Source organism: Gymnoscopelus microlampas (assembly GCF_963454915.1).
Source record: "Gymnoscopelus microlampas genome assembly, chromosome: 7".
NCBI classification, from domain to species: domain Eukaryota; kingdom Metazoa; phylum Chordata; class Actinopteri; order Myctophiformes; family Myctophidae; genus Gymnoscopelus; species Gymnoscopelus microlampas.
The window spans coordinates 33,468,969-33,492,697 of record NC_139944.1 but is presented as its reverse complement, the minus strand read 5'-3'; the positions used below and the strand labels follow the sequence as shown (position 1 = coordinate 33,492,697).

The following is a 23,729-nucleotide window of genomic DNA, read 5'->3' as shown; positions in this document are numbered from 1 at the left end:
AGCCTTATCTAACAAGGCAAGCTGACTAAGAAAGATGCCTTGGGGAGACCAAGCAGGTGGGAGGGAAGATTACAAACATTGCACTCTTACACCTGGAAGCTGCATAGAATTGCTATTCTTGTACATCGACCCATTGAACAGCAGGCACAATGTGAAGGATTTGGGGTCCAGTGCCTTGACTCATGAGTACTTTAAAAGTAGCTGCCGTTGGAGGGGGAAACGATACTTGGGTTATCCTTTTAGCCTTCATGTCTGACTGTACCTTGTGCTGTTTACATTTCTGACTAATACGGTATTCAATCAATAACTTCATTTACCACCCTTGACCAGATGTTCCCACTCAGTCTGTAGGTATGGTTTCCATGGTTGCAAGTCACAAGCCTACTTCTTGGACCTTCAGGCTACCAGCGCCCACCCTCAGAACAATCGTCCGAGAATGAAATGTGTTACTTACTGTTGCGAGGCAGCGGCACATGTTCCCGTAGGCCACAGAGAAGCTGGGCTCATCGATGGCCTTCTCGAAGACGAGGTCGATGACTCCCTTCAACCTCTCCTCTGTGTCGATGGTCAGGTCGGTCACCTGCTTCATCAGCTGGTTGAACATCTGAGGCGTCAGCTTGTTCAGGATGCTGCGCACCTTCCGGAACAACTCCTGCGGGGTTGTGGTAGCGGGTGTGAAACAATCATAGAGTGAAGCCGATAACCGTGGGAGGCATTCATGCAACAGCCCATTAAACACTTAGCCACTCGGTTGCAGGCTATTTCTCGGAAACATACTGTGATTACGTTTGCATGGGAATTGATGGAAATCCTTACCATGATGATACTTCATATTTGACATTTCTTTGCCAAGTATGCAAGGCCATTTCATTTCACTGATAGCATGAGTAATTGCCATCTGTAAAACATTTATAGATGCCATGATATAGAATTGATCTTTGAACTGTTTCTGTAACTTTGGATAATTGATGCATTGATATTAATACCATCAACAAAAAGTGGTGCAACAGCGACCTGCCCTACTGCTTTGTGAGTGTTATGCATTTCAAATGTCATGTGGTGAAACTGGCCCTACTGGAATTATGTTTTTGTGTTCCGTTGTATTTGCCCTGACATTTTGGGATGACTCAGGTCCCAAGTCATTAGTATTGTGACGTTCGGGTGCAATTTGTTCGAAGTGATTCGTTCTTGTTCATTTTGGTGTACGGGAACGAACTCGGTCACCTTCTCAAAAGTGCCTGGTGATGCGAGGTTCAGTCAGTCAGTTGCAAAATTCAACTGTTTTACTGGCTGAAGAGAGACGTTTCCTCTTTCGTCATTGGACTAAACTACGCGAGGAGGGTGGAACCGGAAGTGCTGAACGAATAATTGGAACAAATCTTTTTAGTGAACAGAAACAAATGCCTCGGGTCACTAGAAACGAACGATAATTCCCACCACTACAAGTCATAATCGAACCAGGGATGCAGCAGCGATGTTGCACACAGACTAATGTGATATGGATCTGTTTTCAACGTGACCACAGGGCAAGGATGAGTAATAGAGTACCTTTCATGTACTTTCACTGCTTCTCAACATCGGGTCACGGAACCAACAGGGGTCTAAATACTATAGGACTAAAGTCTCGAGCTAAGCATGTTCAACTGCCAGAAGTTTAAAGGAATGACGAGTGCAGACTCATAGCTTAGGACCACCATTTGTACACTCCCACAGTTAAATAAACACTGCAGATTTTACATGCAGATTGTGGAAAATGGGGGGTACATGGCTTTAATGCATATATATAAAAGTGGGGGTCCTTGAAAATGGAAAAAAGGTCGAGAATCATTGACCTATTTTAAGTTTACCTGTGTATTCACGGTCTCTGGATCCTCTGCGACTGCGGGGCCTTCCCTCTTCAAGCCAGGCTTCCAGGCATTCTCAGCTTTTTTCAGCTGGACGTCGTCCACAGACACGTTCATGATGATCTTCCTGGGTGGCGGCCTCCGCTGGCCCATGTTCATCAGCTGGCAGAGAGGAGAGGCAATGAGAACACAAAGCCATAACACAAGGGAGAAGGCGTTAATCTATTAAGACCGGGAAAGCGTATGTGTCATTTTAAGATTTCTTTGGCTATTAAAAAATAGCAGATCTACAAGCTCTTGCCGCGCTATGAGCTCGTAGATGTGCTATTTTGGGAAAATCGTGAATATTTGTGCAAATCTTTGAATATATATGTTTTTAATGCCAACATTTTTAACTCCAATCTTTGCTTCTGGGGGGTCCCTGGAACAAAATATTTTGAGATGGGGGTCTGCGGCCAAATGCATATCATTCTGGGGGTTCCTTGACATGAAAAAGTTGGCGCACCACTGATATAGCAACATACTGTTAGGATTTAGACATGCATTTGGCAGACATTTTTTTCCTAGCAATTACTCACCCCATGAAGTCTTGAATACATAGATTTTTTAAATTATTTTTTTGTCACATTCCTTTACGGTGAATGAATAATCTCAAAACTAATAAAGCACTTGATGAATTGAAGTTATTATGCGGGGAAGCTTACCCAACAGACAAACTATATAAAAAATCTATTTATAAACTCCAACACAGTTCTCAGAGTATAATCCAAGTGTCTTGTATGCAGTCGTTTTTAATTAATTGTGTATTCTCTACTTCCAACTCATTTTTGGATGTCTGTTAACGTACTTCTCTTAAGTTATATGTCTGTAATGTACTTCCCTTAAGTTATTTTATAGAGATATGAGTTTGACATAGGCTAGGTCTATTAATGTAGTACCCTTTCATGGCATTGTATTTAACACAGAGCAAAGTCAAATGGGGAGTGGTGTTGAGTTAATCTCGGATACCTTCAACTTTAAAAGCTGAAATAACATCACCTGGACAGAATAATTTTTGTGCGCCTGTCTGGTATGTTTAAGTTCAAGGGTTTGTGTGGTTTCTTTTTGTTTAGTTTTTTTTATCCTACGTACTTTGGAAAGATCCCATGTATTATTCACTAACAGTGACATAAATAAGTATGTGTTTTTTGAGCAAGGTGTGAACGCAAGAACAGAAATGTTAAAATATTGGTTCAGCTTGGAGCATAACAATACTGTAAACAAATGGTTCAATACATTGATTGTCTATATGATTTGACTGGATGGCATAATTGTCTCACCCTATTTTACCCCTCACCTGGTTATCTCTCCCTGAAATCTAGATTCAATGAAAAAAAATCCCACATCTTTAGGTTTTTTCTTTTTTCCCCCCAAACAAGTACAATTCTTGACCAGGACAGGATTTCCATATTAAAATCACCACTGTGATGTTTAGCTGAGATGGTCCTCTATTTCCCTGCTCTACAGCCTGGAAACGATCTTGCTTCTCGACTAAATACTTAACAATATTCATAATCTGAAAAGCCTTTATCATTACGCATTTCACGACAGTTCACACTTTGCACTCAGTAAAGAAAAGCCCATCAAGTATTAAGTAGCAAACAAAAATAACGAGATCTTGCCAGCAACGCCAGTGGCTATATCAAATCATGGGATCTAAGGCACCATTTCATGGCAAAACAAGTTTGAACTAAACCCAAGTGATGAGTGCTTGTGGGCAGCCAGGGACTTAAATTCCTGGATTTGGATGGAACCATCTGAATGCTGTAATTTGTCATAGATTTGCTCCTCATAGACAGACATGTTATGGATTTAAATGATTTGACAATGGATTGGCACAAGCACTTAAACCAATATTAAGACATCATTTATTTAGTTAGTGGGTTTAACTTGACATTCCAAACCTTAGATACTTGCTTGTCTGTCTTTTGTTTAATGGAGATGCAAAGCGGACTGACACTGAACACTACGGGTCAGATCAAGGGCTTGCCGTCCGTACCGTAACATGTGGGTAATGTGTCGAAGCACCGTTTCACTGTGTGCATGTCTGCGACCTACTGAGTGTGAGACTGGGGGCAAGGGGCTGCAGTTTCTTTTGCGAGGCAAAGGGGGGTTAAAGGGGTAGAGGGAAGGAGAGAGAGATTGACAGACAGACAGAGAGAGAGAGAGAGAGCGAGAGAGCGAGGCAGCACCTAGGTTTAGCAGGTTTAGTAGGCTGCCTATAGAATGGACAAGGAAGAACATGACTAGCCCTAGCCTACATCTTTTTAGTCATTTCTTTAGGATGGATTTTTGTGTTGGTCCAAATGTATGCACACCGCCACAACTAAGTCTATTATCGTATTTACTGTGCTCAGGACCCCAGGAAGACTAGACGCTCTTCTAGAGGGGATTTTCAAAAAAAAAAAACGTTTTAAGAAAGAAAGAAAGAATACCATTACTGCATCAAAACTAAGTAATCGACAAACTATAGTAAAGAAATTGATCAAACATTGGCCAAATTGTCAGTATAAGTATAATAATTGTCAAATAATATAAGAAAGTTATATGAGAACATTTTGAAAATAGCCAATATAAAACTTGTAGATCCACTATTTTCACAATATTTATCTGTGGAACCGAGTCAAACTAAACTCCTACATTCCAAGTGCTTGTCAGGGTGGGGGGGGTCAGTTCAAACATGATTATTTTGGGGGGTCCCCAGTTCAAATATGATTATTTTGGGGGGGTCACGGCCTGAAAAGGTTGAGAACCACTGCTCTACAGCGTAAGGTGGGGGAGCATGGATTGCTGATGTAGGATCACTGATCAGGTCACATGGTCAAGTTCTCAATTACCTCTGAGTGCCTCTAGTACGAGAGGCTTAAAAGTGCTTCGTCACAGACCTTCTACAATAATATAAAACAAGGCTCTTCGATTGTGCAGTGATGGCTGATTTGTCTAGATAAGGTATAAAGTACACATTTGGGATGGTAGTTAGTCAAAAATAGCTGCCGGCATAAATGTTTTAGTGGGACACGTCAAGCCTACAGAGTAGTTTAGAAGAATTGCTGAGTCGGCACAATTATTTTGACAAGAAAGTGAGCTGTATTTCTAATAACTTGCTGGCTAGTCAATATTCAATGAGGGGTAAGTAGAACCAAAACAAATAACAGAGCTACGGAATGTAATTTGGTACCAAATTTAATTTGGTACTACTAACTCGGTTGTACAAATGTGCTGGTTTAAAGGACAATTTAAGGTGCTGTAAGTGCACCCTTTAAAAAAAGAGTTCTATCAATTACACACCCCATGAAACCTTGAATTCATGGAGATTATTTTGTTTTTGTGTCATTCCTTAGCCAATAATTTGATGACCGGTGGAGTGTCCGGTAGGAGCCTCAAAGAGTCTTATTTGGGTGAACTACTCCTTTAAATAGCAAACAAACAAACAAATCAGATTCTGCGCAATGTAGTTTAATTGTGCTTCAAACAGATAATGGCCAAATGAGAGAAACCTAACATTAGTTAGTTAATGGTGCTTCTTGGCATCAACAAAAGAAAATAAGGTCCACACACTGGTGAAATAAGCTCTACTGTTTTATTGTGTGTCAACATTTCAATAAGATCTTCGTCCACAAAACATTGACACGCAATAAAACTGTGGACTTTATTTTCTTTTATGTGAACTGCTGTTTGCCCTGCACCTGGGCACTTGGATGTGCGTGCACTACCCTTTTCATGTGCTTCTTGGCATCAGCCCTCATTTTCTCTGTTAGTTTATCAAACTAATATGATTTTGCACATTACTCACATATGAAATAAATCTAAAGAAACAATGATGAAATGTCAAAATCTCTGTCTTGGATGTGCGTGCACTACCCTTTTCATGTGCTTCTTGGCATCAGCCCTCATTTTCTGTTTCTCTGTCATACACTTTCTCTGTCATACATTTGTCAGGCTATGTGAGACACATCTGTTAACTTCTTGACGCATTTTTTTTTTCATATTCTCTTGAATTTTCTGGTTCTTTACAGCACCTTGAGTTTATGAAAGGACTGAAAACCACGAGGCTTTACAACTACTCTACCTACACCTAAAATTATACTATAACAACACTACTTCACAAATTACAAGGACAAGTTTGGATGATGTGCTTTAACCGGACGCCCCACCCCCCCTACAACAAACAAGGGCTATAAATGATCCTGTTTGAGTCATCCACCTTGCTTTAGCCACAAAGCTTTTCATTATCCCTTTAACAGGGCAAAATATATAGGATGCTGAGACATTGCAGAGTGTGTGGGTGTGCATCAGTGTGTGTGACCGACTTGAGTGCAAGTCCAAGATTGTGCCATGTGCCAGTAAACCAGCTGAGAAAGTGTGTGTAGAATCAACATCACAATTACTTAAATCACAATTATTTCAAACGAATCAACACACTCGAGTTGATTTGTTGATATATAATAAGAAAAGAAAAAGATAAGTGTTCTCAATTATTTGATTAACCTAGGCTACATGAGCAAGATTAAGTCGGTCAATGGTTGTAAATGTTGGTTAGTCTATACTTTGTACTATAGGTGTTTTACGTGTGTGAGACTCACCACAGCACCTCGTCCGGCCATCATCATCTGTCTGCCAAAATCAGCGAAGGCGGGTGTAAAATCTGGCCCTCTGGATATTACCCGGGGTTCTGAGCTTCGCGACGGCAGTTTGTTCTGGTTGATCTGCAACACACCAGACAACAGGTTGTTGTTAAGCCACACACACACACACACACACACACACACACACACACACACACACACACACACACACACACACACACACACACACACACACACACACACACACACACACACACACACACACACACACACACACGACCGAACAGCAGGGGGAGCAGTGATCTTGTAGCAACACTGGAATGGGGCAATAGGAGGCTAATCCAATACTGACATTCTGATACTGTGTTATGTGTGAGTGTGTGCCTTTGACTTGAGTGTGTGCAAGCGTGAATGCATGCTTGCGTACACTTCTAGCCCAGCGGTCCTGTAAAGGTGGCCCACAGTAAATCACTGTGCTACAGCCGTACATGACCACTCCGATGTTCCATGTGTTTTGACTGTACCAGTGATAAATTATACTGAGCTGATTCAGTGAGGGGGGAATCAGGGTGGGGGGAGGGGGAGAGAAGCCAGAACCAGATGTGGAGGGAGAGGAAGGGAGAAATAGAGAGAGGAGAGAGAGACAGAGAGAGAGAGACAGAGAGAGAGAGAGACACACACAGAGAGAGACAGAGAGAGAGAGAAAGAGAGAGAGAGAGAAAGTGCTGTGGGGGAGGAGAAGAGAACAAATCCAGCTCTTTTGTCTTTCAAGCTGTCCTTGACTTCCTCTCTGCTCTCTTCCAGCAGGAGTTTTCTCTCTAGGAAAAAAAATAAAAGGCTCTGGGATTTGTTCTTCAACCGTTCACAGGCTGGGTTCTCTTTTTTCTTGGGGTGGTGGGGTGGGGAGTGTACCATCAACACTGCCAAGTGTGACATAATAGCGATGCGATTTTAATCAAAGCAGCATTTTTGCAAACTATAGACGCTCCACCCGTACATAAGTGTGCATCTGAGGAGCGAACAAAACTCTCAGCACATTTCTGCATGCAACCTCCAGAGCTAAGTAGGGCAAAGTCAAGAAAACCAGACTTTATTTGCCCTGAGCAAATAAAGAATTCCCCCATTTCATAGAAAGGCCCTATTCAAAATCTTCAACGTGTATTTCCGTTCATAGAAAGCAATATTTATGGGAACTTTGTGGAGTTCACTCTAGTAGACTTTTATGTCTGCTGGTCAGAGAACTGATGCTGATAGGATTCCCTGAATCACCTGCCTTTTCAGCAAAATAGGACGTCAGAATTACATCTCTGAAATGACTGAAATGTAATGGCCCAAAATGTATAAGGTGCGGAAGTTTAGGTCAAGAATGAAAATCCTTTATGCTGAATTCACACCAGCAATGGTATCCCGCTTCCACATTTGGAGAAAGCGGCAACAACCTCCAGTTTCACCGCTGAGGCAGGAGGTAGAGCCAGCAAAAAGCAGAGCGGCAAAGTTGAAAAACTTTGGCATCTTTGGCAAGACAACAGCATGCTGTGGTCTGAGTAGGCGTAGACAAGGTATACACACGAAACGGACAACAGTATTGATAATAACGTTTTAAACTAGCAGTTGTAGATGTGAAATTAACCAGTACTGAGCAACTGCATGGCCTCTTTCTTAACGAAAATGTATAGAATGTTTACAAACAAGCTGCCAGACAGTGTTTGTACTTCTCCCCGCCTGTGAGCTCTCCTGCTGGCTTGACCCGCCCGGAGCAGCAGCGCTCTCACTGGACCGCAACCTGTTTATTTTTACGAGGGTGTCACTCAGAGCTCGGACACGCTCATTTAGCGGAATCCTGCACTGAGGAAATTCACTATCTGGTATCTTTGGCAAATGTTCACCCCAGAATAGGGACACTATAGGGTGAATGTGGTTAATATTATTCAGTGGCGCATGGCTTCCATAGAAGTCACATGGGTCGGCGGAACACACTCACCTTGTCCAGCACTACGTCACTGATGGGAGGGAGGCCCTCCGGCTTCTGTACACAAGCGGGCATGAACTGGAAGCCCAGGAGGAAGTCCCTGTTATACTGGCGCTTCCCGTTGGACTCGGCCAGGTCTGGACCATCCAGCGAGGGGGGTAGAGATAGAGGGAGGGAGGCAGAGGGCACAGGGAGTCATTTTGTAGAAGGTTATTAGGCGTAGTTCAGATCAAAGATTTGCAACCAGACAAAATCGTTTTAAGCCTGATTTGATTTATACTTTGTCGTACGACAGTGTTGCCCGCTGATCTACAGGGTCACAACCAGCCCTTAGAATGAGAAATGTGCAAAGAGAACAATCCAGCCATTCCACCACAGGGTGTTCCTTAAGTGTATACAATGTGTCCAGCTGGGAGGAAATAGTAGAAAGCCGGAATCCAACGAGGTCACTGGGGCAATATACTGTAAAAAGGTGGTAGGTGGTTTCCAATAATGGCTAAAATGGTTTATTACACACTTTGGGGCTGCAATTAAATTTGCAGGCAATGAGTTACGGAGTGAATTTATAGTGTGACTAACTAACAGTGTGTTGTTATTAAGATGGGTTGCATGTTGCACCTGCTCACACTGATACATATATGACACCGGGGCAAAGCACACACACGAAGAAGAAGCGAGTACAGTTGATGATCAGGTGGTGCAGCTCACAAAAACGACAGTTAAAAAGTAGCCAGCTGGCACCTTTGGAACTACATCTGTTCAATGTTCTATGCATTATAATGTGTTGTCTAAAGTCTGCTTTTTAAGCGTCTATGTTTGTAGCAGGGCCAATCCATTCAATTATGCCATACAGAAAGCAATTGTCTCAGAAGTCAAACCATAGCTTCTTTTTCTTTCTTTATTTTCTCCCCTGCTCTGACTCTACTTCTATCCTCTCACGGAAACTACCAAATGATGGAGCGCACACACCAAAAAAAATCACCCACTTCCTTACGCCTGTGATGTGAGAATAAAGCTGATTCTGGTGTGTCCCTTTACCTTCTATATCCTGGCTCGGCCCAGTGGAATTCTCCTTGTCCCCAGGGGTGACCCCGCTGTCGCTGCTCTCCGTCTCAGAGGTGTGGCCGGCTCCGTTCCTCATGGGCTCCAGCTCAGTCTCGCCATTCTCCTCTGGGGTGGCAGGTTTCTCCTCAGCCTCCGGTCCAGGAGCTGGAGCTGGAGCTGGAGATGGAGATGGAGCAGCAGGTACGGCGACCAGGACCGGGGCCGGGCCCGGACTGGAAGCTGAAGTTAGAGGTGTGGGACTGCTACTCAGGGGAGCAGAGTGCACGATCTGGTCTCGAACAGCCGGCTCCACTGGCCTGGGCTCCTCCTGTTGGAGGCCAAGCTGCATGCTTAGATTATAATCATTCACTGTGCATGTGCAAAACACACTTAACATGAAATCCTATATGCAATACAAAAAGTAAGTAAATATATCCAAATGTAACCGACAGAGTCGCTGCGTTTATGATTTGAGGCATTTTGTTCAAAGCGAACCACTAATGCAAACTTTAGAAGGCAATCTTGGCCAATCAGGATGGAATTTGAAAAATCGGACAGATCTGTATTGCTCACATGACTATAGAGATAATGTGTACCGATTTGCACGATGTTTGGACAAAATCTGTACCAGTAATATAAAAATACATTGTTTTGCAAAGATCTGCCTCCTGGTGGCGCTATAACAGGCCGATGTGAAAGAATTGGGGCAGAGGTTCTGCTCTGGCATCCAGGGTGTGTGTGTGCAGTGTTTCACGTCGATCGGGCCAACGGTGCCGGAGATTAGCTGCTCACAGATGGACACACGGACGGACAGACAGTGTGCAAAACATAGTCTACTCTCGGCCGCGCCTTCGCCTGGCAGAGACGATTAGTGCCTGTGGCTATAATGCTCAATGTTTCATCATAATGTCAATTCAACTAAAGCAGTACATGCAGACAGTCTTCAATGTCGGACAAAAGAGGCCGGGGATGAAGTGGTTAAGGGCTCCACGAGTCTGGAACACTTCCGCATGACGTGACATCACTGACATGATCTCTGTATTTTTATTCCAGCTTTTTGCTAACCAGCCCGGAGGCACGTCAATGTTCAAGTGAACTGTGATGCTCATGCTGCTGAAACACTAGCCCGATTAATATACTGGTCAGGTAGACTACATGAGTCATTATTGTATGTTTGGCTACATTCAAGGAGAACTATCAGAAGGTGTAATCCAGGTAAATAATGGGTCACTCTACAATAGTTTAGGGTTGCCGACCTGTCCAAAATCAGTTAAACTCAGAGACAACATGAAAATAAATGTTCTTGACAATTGCCAGCGAGAGTGCCCCTGTTGGGGATATACTGTACTGACCAGTTCTGTCATTACATGCATCAAGTGCACCAGTACACAAAATATAATAATGATAATAATCAAATACAATCAAATAGAATCGAAACGGGTAAATGTTTAAGATAGAGAGTAGAATGTAATTCCTGAAATCAGCCGACAGCCGTAATGCGCTGTGAGCTTGTTGATCTGCTATTTTCGCAGTCACCTATTATGACATGCCCAGCATAGGGATGGTTTATTTGGTTAAATACAAGAGTGCTTCACAAGAACAAAGCTTTTTTTTATTTTTTTATTTTTTACATTTTAGATGATCAAATATGACCCAACTTTACTTTCACATTCGACCACAGCATGAAAATTCAACCAAAGCACCAGCATAGTCATGACATCATCTAGGGACCACACTATAAACAAATGTTAAAGTGGTATGTCTATAGTATATATTTAGAGCAGAGACATTTTAAGAGGAAGATGGGATGGGGTTTGGGGGGAAGAATAGGTGCGGAGTGAGTGAAAGAAGATGACAGAAGGGACCAAGCAGAAGTGGGGAACAGTAAACACGGGCACGGATGAAAACAGAGGGCGGAGAAAGTGCAGGAGATGGGATGTAAAAGAGTAGTAAAAGTACACAGTAAGATCCTTAGTGTTCATTTATCCAGTGCACAAATGTAAACAAATGGACCCATAAAGGGAAACCTAGCTGATTTTCAAATCAGCTAGGTTTACCAAATCTTATTGTTCGGATGCGAGATCAACAATATAGTGTGGCAAAAGTGTCTTCTGTATATTTCTCTGTGAAATATTGACGTAGTGAAGCGTGTACATCAAACAAGCCGTTTCACATCATCGACAGAATATGTTCGCCCGTTGACATGAAACAACGATCTCAAATCAGAACAATGGGACGCAGGTTGAAAATCAGTTTTCCTTTAACACCAAGTATTTTACTGTGTAAGGAGGACAAGGGAGTGATATATATGGATTCCCTTTCAAGAGTGGGCTCTGTAAAGTAGAGTAGAGTGAACATGATGGATAACTCTAATGTAGAAGAGGCTGAATACGTCGGGGAGAGGCAGACAACAACAAGTAGGATTAAGGACAGATGATGAAAAAGGCAGGAAAGGGGGTGAAAAGGGAGAGTGAGATAGACGGACCAAAAAAAGCAGGAGAGGGTGAAAGAGAGAGCAAAGAGTGAGATAGAGGGATGGAGGTGCTTTCACACGGAGTGGGGCTTCAACAAGATGGATAGGCTAACTCCTGCTTGACGTCCTCAGACCATAACAAAACCCTGCAGTCATCTGCCTGCGCTCCACTCACTGCCACACATGTGGAAACATTTTCCATTTGAACTGTTGCCCACATAGCGTCTTTCAGTTCCTCGCCGTTCTCAGCGTCTCACTCCCCGCCCTCTCTTTTCCGGGCGTCTCACTGTTTGAATGTTTTGCCTTCCAAAATAAGATATTCACCATTTGAGAAGTATGCTTACAAAACGCTGTTGTCAAAGCAAATCTAATGTATTATATCTAAGTTCTTGTTATTTTCAAGATATTTGCAGGCAATATTTTTGCATTTTAGAGGATGCAATTATTTATACTTTACTGGGCGAAGGAAGTTATTGTTACTAGGCCCTAATTGTCTCTTATTCTACAAGGCATGAATAACACAGGATTACTGTAAAAAAAAAAAAAAGGAGGGAGAGCGAATGAAAGTGAGCAATAGAGCTGTTAATCTACACTGGCCTCATCATTGGATTATGATTCACCTATTAACGTTGATTCTACGAGGCATCAGGCTGCATCTCAATCTTCTATTATTGCACATGGTGATTTTTGTGCAAAAATCAATACAACCAAATGGAACCATGAATCCTTGTCATACGACAGTGTCGCTCACCGGACATCGTGACGCATCCCCCCCTGCACTTACCTCATTCTCCTTCTGAGGAGCGTCATCGGCAGGGCCCACTTCATTTGGTTTCTTCCAGGTCTTTGGTGAAGCAGGAGCAGCTTGACATACTGTGGGGGGTGGATAATGGTGAATCACACATAATTATGACAGCCATTTTTGACCACTTGAATCCCTATTCTGGGGCCAACGTTCATCAAAAATAATGAGTGAGACAAGTAGTTTGGCTATTTTTGGCCAAGATATTTAGTGTAGAGCCCTTGGGAAGAGTACCTTACCTACCTTTATACGTCAAATGCCAAGATGTTTTCCCATAAAAAATCCAATAGATTTTTTTTGTTATCACGTAATATATAATACCAAAAAAAATGGTGATTCTGTCAGGGAGGTTGTTCTGTATGGTTTGATATTTAGTTATATTTCATAACATCCATGTTTAGAGAAAATTACATTAATTCCCGGAAGTAGGAAATCACGTGATTCACTGTCTCCACTGTAGCACGTCATGCTCTGTCAAAACATTCTTGAGATTCCTTAGATTTTTTTACTTTTGTTATCAGTGTCTTATTATATAGTTAGTTTGTTTGATGAAACAACCTAGAACTAAAGAAAAAATCCAATGCAACACCATGTGCCAGTGATTATGTGCGCCGGTGGTGCCGGGCAGTTGAACGCATGTGTAATGGGAGATGTAGTCGTTAGTTTCTAAGCCTGAAAATTGTAGTTGATTTGTAGGCGGCCTTTTATTTTTTCACTCTTTGGATAAATTTGTACTTTTTCACCGTCAATTGATGCTTTGAAATCATATGAGTAAAATCACCTGACTCATAGGGTTACACAATGAGCACTCAAATTAAAAACAAATAAATAATAATAATAGTTTTTTGGGTGATAAAGAAGTTACCTGTCATCATAAAACAAAAGTATTTGCAAATTCTATTTGACACCGTTCTGACAGTGAGCACTATGCTGAGATCAGCATCGCGTTCCATCTGGGTGTGCCGGTATGGAAAAGACCTGCTGAGTCACAATGCTCTTTACTGAAGAGCCTGGTTGCCATACATTCACTCAGGAAACAGCCTGGATCATGAGTGATGCTGCGTTCACACGGGCAGACACAAAGATACAGATACACAGGATATTATTTCGCTCTGTCGCTTTGTATCACATAATAATGGTCCATCTGTCATAGCAGACTGGAAGAGATTCCAAGTGTAACAAATAAGGGCCCGTTTCTAATAATCACCGATTAAATAATTTAAAAACAAATATATGTATATATAAAATAAAAATCATGCTGATGATAAAAAGGCATCAAAACATGTACAACAGCGCCATTGTAATTCTAGCAGATATGCCTTTAGTGAAGGTCTTAACCACTTAAACCCCATACGTTGTTGAGCGGAGTGCCTCAGTGCTCTATACTAGTGTATTTTCTTTTTCAGCTCTACATTAAATATCTTCACTGAAAATACGCGATCTACAAGCTTGCAACACGTCAACGTGTTGCAAGCTTGTAGATGTGCTATTTTCAGCGAAGGTTTTCCCCAGAATAAGGATTGCTGGGGTTTAACGGGTTAATGGTTTACATGCAACTTAGCATTTTGATGCACCATTTCTGAAACAATATAGAATAAAAGCCTGTTACCAATTGTACCTAATACCTAATTGTCTATAATGAATAGCTTTTCAATATTTACAGGTTACATTTTCTTTCTCATTACTATGACAGTCAAAGCATTTCTGTTCCTATATGTGACAGTGAGTAGTGCATACCTGTAGTGGGGCTCTTCCTGGTGAGTGCTTGATGCTGGGGCTCGGTCTTGCACTCAGTCTCTACCCCTGCTGTGGGGGGGAGCTCTTTAGTGTCTAAGGGCTTGCTGGGCTCACTGGCCTCCGCCGTGGCCTCCGCTGTGGCCTGCACTAGGGGCGGAAGGCCGGGAGGAGGCGCCGGCATGGCCGGGGCAGGGGCAGGGCCAGGGGTCAGGGTGACTGGCACCACGGCCGCAGGCGCTACGGGGGTGAGGGTAGCAGCAATGGGTACCTCCGGCCTCACTTCCGAGGGCAAAGTCTCAGGGAGGGCCTCTCTAGGAGCGGGAGCAGCCGAGGCCTGGGATTGGTGGAGTACAGCTGGGACCAGAGGAGGAGAAGGTTCCTTCACTGGGGTGTCCGGCTCAGACGCCACGGCATCTGCCAGCCCGTTCAAGGCCTTGGGTGGAGGCGGGGCTGGAGGAGACGCGGTCGGTGTGCATGGGGCTTCTGGAAGAGGCTTGTCCATGTTGAGCGTCTGAGGCGGCACCGGAGGTGGCTTGGCCTCCCCGGCTGAAGAAGACAAGGGGGCAGCCGCCGACGTAGCGGGCTCCCCCGCTGACGGCCGCCGCTCGCTGGCGTTGGCTGCGGGAAGCAGGTGGACAACAGGGGCTGCCACTGGGTCCGGACAGGGAAGCTCTGGTTCGACAGTAGGAGAGGGGTCAACTACGGGGACGCTGGCCTCTCGTCTCTCCACTGGGGGTTCTGGCTGTACGAGCCCAGGTGAGGAAGACTTGGGGGCAGCTGGCTCAGATTTTGGTGTAGTGTCTACAAGAACAAAGCATACGGATATGCAAATACCTTTAGAATTAAATTAGAACCAATAGATCATTCAATAAAAGCCATATCATTTTTCTGCAAATACAATCTCTACCTTAATATATGAAACACAACATAACAATTTAATTAAGAAGTTCAGTTTGACGATTGGGCTACAATTATTTTGTTAAAATGCAAGTGTATTGTAGTGTGTCTGGCTGCCTGACCATTGTTGGCAAAACAGACAGACGCAGACCATGTTGCCAGAGGTCCCACATTGATATATCCGGTGTTGATCTGCAGTCTGCAGTCTACATATCCGCAACTCCAGAAAAGTGTAAATCTTCTAAAAACTCCTGAACAAGGATGACTAAATACACGGCTTAATTATGGGAAAGGCAGACTGCTTTGCTGACGTTGCATCATGATTTATAGTTTAAATTAAAGTGGAAGCTTTTATTTCAGCAATGCACTTATCAGACTTATCACAGCAGTACAGCATGTACAGTACTAGAGAGCAGATGTGAAAGCAGATTTCTTGAGAAATACTGGATTAATCAGTTGGTATCACAAAAATAGAAATGCAACTAGAAAAGGGCACTCAGTGGAGCACAAATCTCTGCCAGGAGGCACGCCCCTACTTCCCTCCATCGTTGTGGTGTACATTATGACATTGTTTTGTGGTTGGGCTTGTTTATTAAAAAAGGCACAGAGCAATGTAGGTAGACTATGACAAAGGATGCTGATCATTATTGACTTGTTTGTACAGGGCCAGACTGGGAATACAAGTCGACATAATGCATTGAAAGCGGCCCCCCATGTCTGTTCAAATTGACCTAAAATATTGAGGTTGTTACAGCAGGCAGCCAAAGAGTGGCAACCAGCTGAAAATGAATGTAAACTAGACAATCTCAAGAACTTGCAAAGTGCAATTACAGTCACACATGGAATATTAAAAAAGCTCATTGTCACATGACATTGTCACATGAATTTGGTGGTGCCCACTATGTTTCAAAGTTAAACCACTTTTTGCTCTACCCCTCCCACAAACTTTGGTAGCCAATTATAGCCACTAAGCTAAGCTCCGCCCACCAAACTCAAGACAACCGAGTGCTAGTTTGACAGGTCTCCCATTGATTTGAATGGGAATATTATGGATTTTCCACATCAAATTCGATCGATGTATTAGCCAGAGCTTCCGTCAACAAGGCCTGCAGTATGCACTGGAAAAATATGTGCATGTACTATTTCAACAATAAAGGCAAGTGTTTAAAGGACAACTTTGTTTTTTTACAACCAAGGTTTATATTTTAGCTTGTAATTAAAGTAAATAAAAGATGAGTGTTACATTTTTTTGATTTACTGCTTTCTATAGTTTTAGCAATTTTCCCGATATTTTTTACAGTGTGTGTCTAGTGGGCGGGGGCATTCTGTCTGGTGGTTATATATTGTCTTTTTTTACACAATAACCCAGCGTTTTCTTTATTAGTATTTACAGAAGCTTGTTTCTAGCCCCCAATAACTCACATCTGGCCATCAAAGACCACAGGACCTTTTTTATTGTGTAAAAAAGGCATATTTAGCCACCGGACAGAATGCCCCCGCCCACTGTAAAAAATATTGTGAAAATTGCTAAAACTATAGAAAGCAGTAAATGAAAAAAAAAAAACACTCATCTTTTATTTACATTAATTACAAGCTAAAATATAAACCTTGGTTGTAAAAAACCAAAGTTGTCCTTTAACACTTAGGAAGAAGCATGGATCTACCACATCTATAATATCAATCAACTAATACCATTATCACTGGACAGGAGTGTTTGTGTACTGCAGGGTAAATAAGACTACAAATAGTAGCAGTTAATAAATAGACAAACAAATGAATGACCACTTTAACAAGTGGCATGGTGCAGTAGATATAGTTGCAATGGTGTGTTGAACAAGCCACTTGACCATCTCTATCACAAATACACAACAGCTATCAAAAATATAAACAGCTCAAACTGCACGTGTCGCTTAACAGGCTCATATATCTCCATTTTTCTTCATTATAATCATTAGTATTATTATCATGTTTGACAACACAGATCACATTTGTCAGTGCAGTTTGAGCTTGAGGAAAGGGGTAAAAAAAATGCACCCTCCAATCGCTCTGAGCACCTGTTGCAGATTGCATAGCAGCGGCGTTTCACCATAGTGTTATTATGGTATTCCTATTCTTTTTATTAATGTTGCTGTTGCTGATTATCGTGTAGATTATTGACATTGAATGGGAGCGTGTCCTAGTCAATGGCGGTTAGCAACGGTTGCTAAGCTAGCATTGGACAATCGCTATTGTGGGGTGGGGCTTCACAAGTCTATTGGTGTGGTGGAATATAAAGAAATCAGCATGATGCACTTCTATCACATCTCCAGAGATAATGTGTAGCAATTCTTGTGAGACAAGATCTGTAGGAGTAACTAAACATATGCTTACAAGATGTTGTAAGATGTTGGTGTCAAATCTAGTTAGAAATGGCCCAATGGGCATGATTTACATGGGAAAATGTGGGAAAGGGTCATTTTCAGTCTACGTCCTATGGTTTTAGACTTAGGCCAAAACGTGAGGTCAGCTGTTATAGCGTCACCATAAGGCCGAATTGAAAATTGATTTGCTTAGCCTATGAGCAACATGCACAAGAAATGTGAAGAAATGTAAGAAATAGTTGATTGTATTAGGCATGACAGTCAGACAGACACACATGGGGGCAAAGCATAATCTCCAGCCCTGCCTTCAGCATGGCTGAAATGTCAACAACTAAAAGATCAGGGTGAATTTGAGCAGGGGCTTAATTTATCGACATCTGTTTTTGATATAAATCTTGTGCCTTGATGATACAAGTTTTGTTAAATAATAACGTTGTTAAATTCAGTGATTTACATCGACTTGAGCAACATGCTATATTACCTAAGCCTTAAGGCATAAATTATAGACATTTTCATGTGTTCATCTTATTCTTTGAAATATCCAAAGAATAAAATATAAGAGGCTGTCAAAGAGCATTCTCAGAAGCAGGGCTGCTGTTGCGCAAGTGATTTCAAGACGGTGCCAATGATGGGAGGACAGAAAAATGTAAAATATTGAATTCTCTTCAAAAACAAACTTCTGTTCTGTGGGAGACTTCTGTGATGACCAAAACCACATCATTTCACAAGGGCTTTTGCCAGCTGAGGGTGTTTTCTGATTATTTGAGGGAAAACTGAGGATCGGAAATAGCAAGGACCAAACTGATTATCTGTTTGTCTTTACTTGATGTTGTCACATACAGCAGGCTCTTATTCTAAAATGATGTGTGTTTGTCATTTTTTTAAGCAAAGATGACAAAGTATGTTACTTGGACAAAAATCGAAGACCTTAAACAATTAGTCTTTTTTTCCCTCCAAACTAGGCTGTGTATTCTTGTTGCTTCAATCATGGGGATCACTTACGACAAAAACGATGATGCTTTTTACATGTTGAGTTTCAAATTCCTGAATGCTCTACATCTTGATCTAGTTGGAAGTGTTCTGCTGCATTCAGGCCTTGTCAACTTGGATTATTAACGTGCCCAAGTTATTATATACTGTAAGTGTTGGCATTCAGACCCGTAAGGATCCATTTGGACCCCTGGTAGTCCCCAGACCACACATTGAGAGCCAGTAATTTATCACATGAACAATGAAGCTAGACCAGTGACATCGCCCACTGCAAGATGTGCATAATGGAAGCCAGGCATGAACTCTGGCGTTTTTGTATTTCAACTGTTACAACCCTTTACACACATAATGACAGACGAATGGAAGTTATATGGAAATATTTACCATCAACTTACGGTTGGCACTTGTTTACCAGTTTTCCACCTAGTGATGAATTGATACCTCACAACTCAACTTGGGTATCATGGACCTTGCCCGAGTTTACCACTGGTATTTAAAACGATGTTGCTCGTTCATGTTAAACCCTCTGGCAGTAAATTTAAAAACAACTCTACAATCCGACGAGGACCCAGAGCCATTGAGGGAGAGTTATGACATTCCCATAGACTTCCATTGCAAAGAAAGAATATTAATATATTATTCAATATTCAACCGGTTATTGCTAAAACCAACTTACAGTTCATTTCGAATTTGTTTAGGCATGCCCAGATATGTGTTATTGTGTTAAAAAGGATGTGTTTAGGACGTGCTCCCACTTGACTCTATTTCATCAAAGTCAGGGGTACTCTGATAAATGTAATGCAATGTGGATTAAAAGTTATCGGCGGATTTGACTCAAGGACTACTTAAGTTAAAAACATGAAGTGTATTTTCATGATAAATATGTTGATAAATATGAAAATAAATATATTTTTATGTATATCCCATAAAGTTGATTGTTCTTTTTTTTACATATAAGGTTTTGCATGACAACATGCAAAACAAGAGATTAACAGACATTTCGCAAGTAGGTTTTCACCACCTTACTTTTTCTTTTGCATCACATGACCAATGCAAGGTGCACACGTCCAGAGACTAGGCCCCCAGTCTAGGCACACTAGACTAGGCGAAGTTCCATCATATCGGGGAGAAACTATAGTAAATTCTATCCCTTCTGAATGGGAACATGAAACGACAGCCTCCTATGTTAGTAATTTGGTCTCAGATGTTTCTCGACAAACTAATCCCATCCAAATAGGGCTTATGTCATGAGTGGTAGAAGGGGGGAGGGGGGGGGGGGTAGGGGTAGGGGTGGGGGATGTGGGCAGACCTGGCCCAGGCTTGCTGTCTGCAGCCACAGCTGTGTTGGGGGGCTGCTGGGACTGTAGCGGTGGCTGAGGCTGTGGCTGCGGAGGCTCCAGGGCGTAGGATCCAGAATGGAACTGCTGAGGCTGAGACTGAGGCTGTGACTGAGGCCGAGACGGAGGTTGGGGTTGCTGCTCTGGAGTCTGGCTGCGGCCCGGCTGCTGCTGCGATTTGAGGTAGAAAATGTGAGGATAATGAGGGTGCGGCCATAAAAACTAGCAACACAGAAAGACACGGACAAACAGTCGCAGAGATGCAGGCAAGAAAAATGCACACACGCACACAAGCAAAAAAACAAGCCCAACGCAGAGGAAAGCAGGAAAACAAGAGCAGATCGGTGGGGTATGGGGTTGATTTTTGGCAGGAGCAAAACGTAAGGACAAGATGATAAAAATGAGAGAAAGTGCGAAGATCAATTTGCAGTAAAGATTGGTGGGGAAGAAAAAGGAGAAAGGAGGAAGAGGAAAGAGTTGGAGGATGCACAATGAGGGACAGAGGAAAGGAAATAAAAGATTCGTAAAAAAAGGACAAAAAAGAGAGAAAGAGAGGAAAGACACCGTTAACATCCAAGGAGGACACAGGGAGAAGAGATCACAACAACAACATCCCTCTTCAGAATCCACAGTTGCCAGCTCATTTTCTCCAGATGACATTTAACATTACATATTAGGAGGGAAAAAAAGTGTTTCTGCCAATCCAAGCAGAGACAATTACACTTGTACTTTCTGGGACATATGGTACCACAGAGAACAAATTATGATCCATCATATATTTTTGTAGTGTAGTAATTACAATATTTTTTAGTCATCAGCATTTCTGAATAGACAGAAGAGGAGAGATATGGCGTGGATTCCGGAGAAGGAGAATGGGAGTATTCAGCGGACAATAACGTACACAATCTACCGTACAAGATAGTGGGAGGATAGACACAGTGGTAGAAGCGGGCGAGATAAGAGAGATACAAGTGGAAGATAAAAAAAAAAAAAAAAAAAAAGCTGTACGACAAGTTCATCATATGAGATAAATACAACAGAAGAGTTGTGACAGGGCAGTGCCTCATTTAAATATCTTAATATGCATCTTCTCTCCTCCCTGATGTGACCTAACACGATGAGACAAGTGACAACACAACACAGCTCTGTGCAGATGCTCCCCGATTAGGAAACCCTGCTCTATGCAGTGTGTTTGTCTGAGAATTAGCAACAACGCTTTACCCCCGACTGACCCTGGCTCAGAGAACAAAACGTTGGCTGCTTGTGTGTGCGTGCATACACTGTGTGTGTGTGTGTGTGTGTGTGTGTGTGTGTGTGTGTGTGTGTGTGTGTGTGTGTGTGTGTGTGTGTGTGTGTGTGTGTGTGTGTGTGTGTGTGTGTGTGTGTGTGTGTGTGTGTGTGTGTGTGTGTGTGCGTGCGTGCGTGCGTGCGTGCGTGCGTGCGTGCGTGCGCGCGTGCGTGTGTGTGCACGTTTGCATGCATTAGGGATGTCATATACATACAAAATATTGCAATATTAAAATGACTATCGTTGAGATGAAAGACATACGTTTATTGTTTTGGCTGTGGAAGTTACAGGAGTGCATATGGTGTGTGATATCAAATGGAAGCTTAGGAGAGTAATTGTTAAGTTATCATCACTTGGCTGTCTTCCATCTTATTCAAAGGCCTTTGTGGAGAAAGGTAGGTAACTAACACACAGCTGATGCTTGTTCAATGAGCCTTGTTGACCTACTTTAATGTTATGTGGCAAGGCAATAATGCATTTCTGCATGATCAACTAGGCCTACGAAATAAGTCTAATGTAAGATTGCATCAAATGTTTACAAGTGACCCTCTCTGGTATCATGGATTCTCTAGCAGTTGTGTACTCGTACACTTTTGGTTGGTAAAGTTGAGATGACATCAGCAAGACTATGAGGTTATTTATTATTACAGTGTCTAAATTATAGACAGATTAGATTATACAGTATACTTTATTCTATTAACCATGGCTGTGTATATGTTCCTCTGCTTGGCTGTCCTTTTTGTAAGTAAAGCACTTTGTAACTTTGTTTTTGAAAAGTGCTATGCAGCACTTGACACAGTTGAGTTGTGTGCATCCATTGCCATTATATCATATTGTGAGCCCAATATTGTGTATTCCCATGACTACATATACAGTATATATATTTCCATTTTTCAGGTAGCATTTCCTTTCCAAAAGAGAAATTCTGGATAAAGGCAACGCTGCATTTTGCATTTGAAACCCTTCTTATATATTCATCTGTATACATGTGTCAGGAAGGGCGGTAGAGGGGTAGACAGAGTGGAAATAGTGACTAGAAGGTGACCTGTCCTGTCTGTCTGTCTGTCTGGCTGGCACATGCATGGCAGAGGGCAGAAGGGATTAAAGCAACAAAGACTTCTGCACTGCTGGCCTGTTCTCCTCTTCTCTTTCCTCCCTACAGCTATACATCCACTCTAATTAGCTTAGCTGCTACTAAAACTAAATAAGCTGCATGTAAGCATATGAAAGAAAGCGTGTGTGTACTGTATGTGAGTGAGTGAGTGAGTGAGTGAGTGAGTGAGTGAGTGAGTGAGTGAGTGAGTGAGTGCATGTGTGACTACATACTGCATGTATGTGTGAGTGAGTGAGTGAGTGAGTTGAGTGACTGGGAGAGTGCATGTATGTGTGAATGAAACAGTGTGTGTGTGTGTGTGTGTGTGTGTGTGTGTGTGTGTGTGTGTGTGTGTGTGTGTGTGTGTGTGTGTGTGTGTGTGTGTGTGTGTGTGTGTGTGTGTGTGTGTGTGTACGCAGCTAGCTAGCTGGACTATGACAGTATATCTAATATTTGCAATTGTTGTGAATGTGAGTGACTGTACACAGGCAGCCTGCCCAAATATTTGACATTCATGTAATTATAGGATTTTAATAATACACACAGTGTGAACACAGCGGGCTGCAGGTGTACCTGTGGTGGAGTGGGGGTGGAGGAGGGGCGTCCGGCAGGGGGCGTTGGATTCCGGCTCCCCGTGCCCCCCGACATGATCTCCTCGGTGATGTCCCTGCCGCCCTGGTTGGGGTCACGGATACGGATCTGGGAGGACAATGTCGCGAAAGAGAAACACACCTCACTAAAGCGCCACAGTGCCGGTGCGACCCTGTCCCAAGCATCTATACACTTAGTGAGTGTTGTGTGTGTGTGTGTGTGTTGAGTAGGTTTTGTGCAAGGTGGTGTAGAGGCTGTGCAACAGAATCAGAATCCATGAAAAATATATAATCGTCACTGTCAGTAGGAAACCTTGTATGTCCAAAAGAATTGTTTTCAGGAAAAGAAAAAAAAAATAACCTGTGTTCCAATATAGTTATCTTTAGTCACAAGTTCTTGTTAATACTTTTCATTAGTTCTATATTTATGAAACCCAAATACACACTTAACAGGTTTTATAATGACTTTTTGTTTTTATCAGTTCCTGGCCTACTGGCAGCGTGCACAGGAATTGGTGTAGCAGTTTGCAAGATTAGCCGCGGACAGACAGAAACACAACACACACAGACAGACAGGTGCAAATGCAAGATCTCCGGCCCCGGCCTGGCTCAGATAATAAAGCAGAAATGCCAATAAGAAATGGTCTGACATGGGAGAATTAAAAAGCTAGATTAACACC

The 23,729-nt window shown here is 42.5% G+C and overlaps 1 protein-coding gene across 8 annotated transcripts in view; it reads right to left on the bottom strand.

Moving 5' to 3' along the window:
• Positions 1–23,729, bottom strand: part of eif4g3a (eukaryotic translation initiation factor 4 gamma, 3a) — a 91,181-nt gene that overhangs the window by 24,734 nt on the left and 42,718 nt on the right. For 5 of the 8 annotated variants that reach the window (XM_084062338.1, XM_084062334.1, XM_084062335.1 and 2 more), the window contains 9 exons: positions 23,033–23,158; positions 20,051–20,249; positions 14,495–15,295; positions 12,740–12,828; positions 9,477–9,810; positions 8,451–8,575; positions 6,467–6,589; positions 1,848–2,006; positions 455–652 (listed from right to left, as the gene is read on the bottom strand). In XM_084062338.1, coding sequence (XP_083918464.1) covers positions 455–652; positions 1,848–2,006; positions 6,467–6,589; positions 8,451–8,575; positions 9,477–9,810; positions 12,740–12,828; positions 14,495–15,295; positions 20,051–20,249; positions 23,033–23,158 — 2,154 coding nt within the window. Of the gene's footprint in view, positions 1–454; positions 653–1,847; positions 2,007–6,466; positions 6,590–8,450; positions 8,576–9,476; positions 9,811–12,739; positions 12,829–14,494; positions 15,296–20,050; positions 20,250–23,032; positions 23,168–23,729 lie in introns of all 8 variants that reach the window. The other 3 variants (XM_084062331.1, XM_084062332.1, XM_084062333.1) reach the window with 1 other exon arrangement.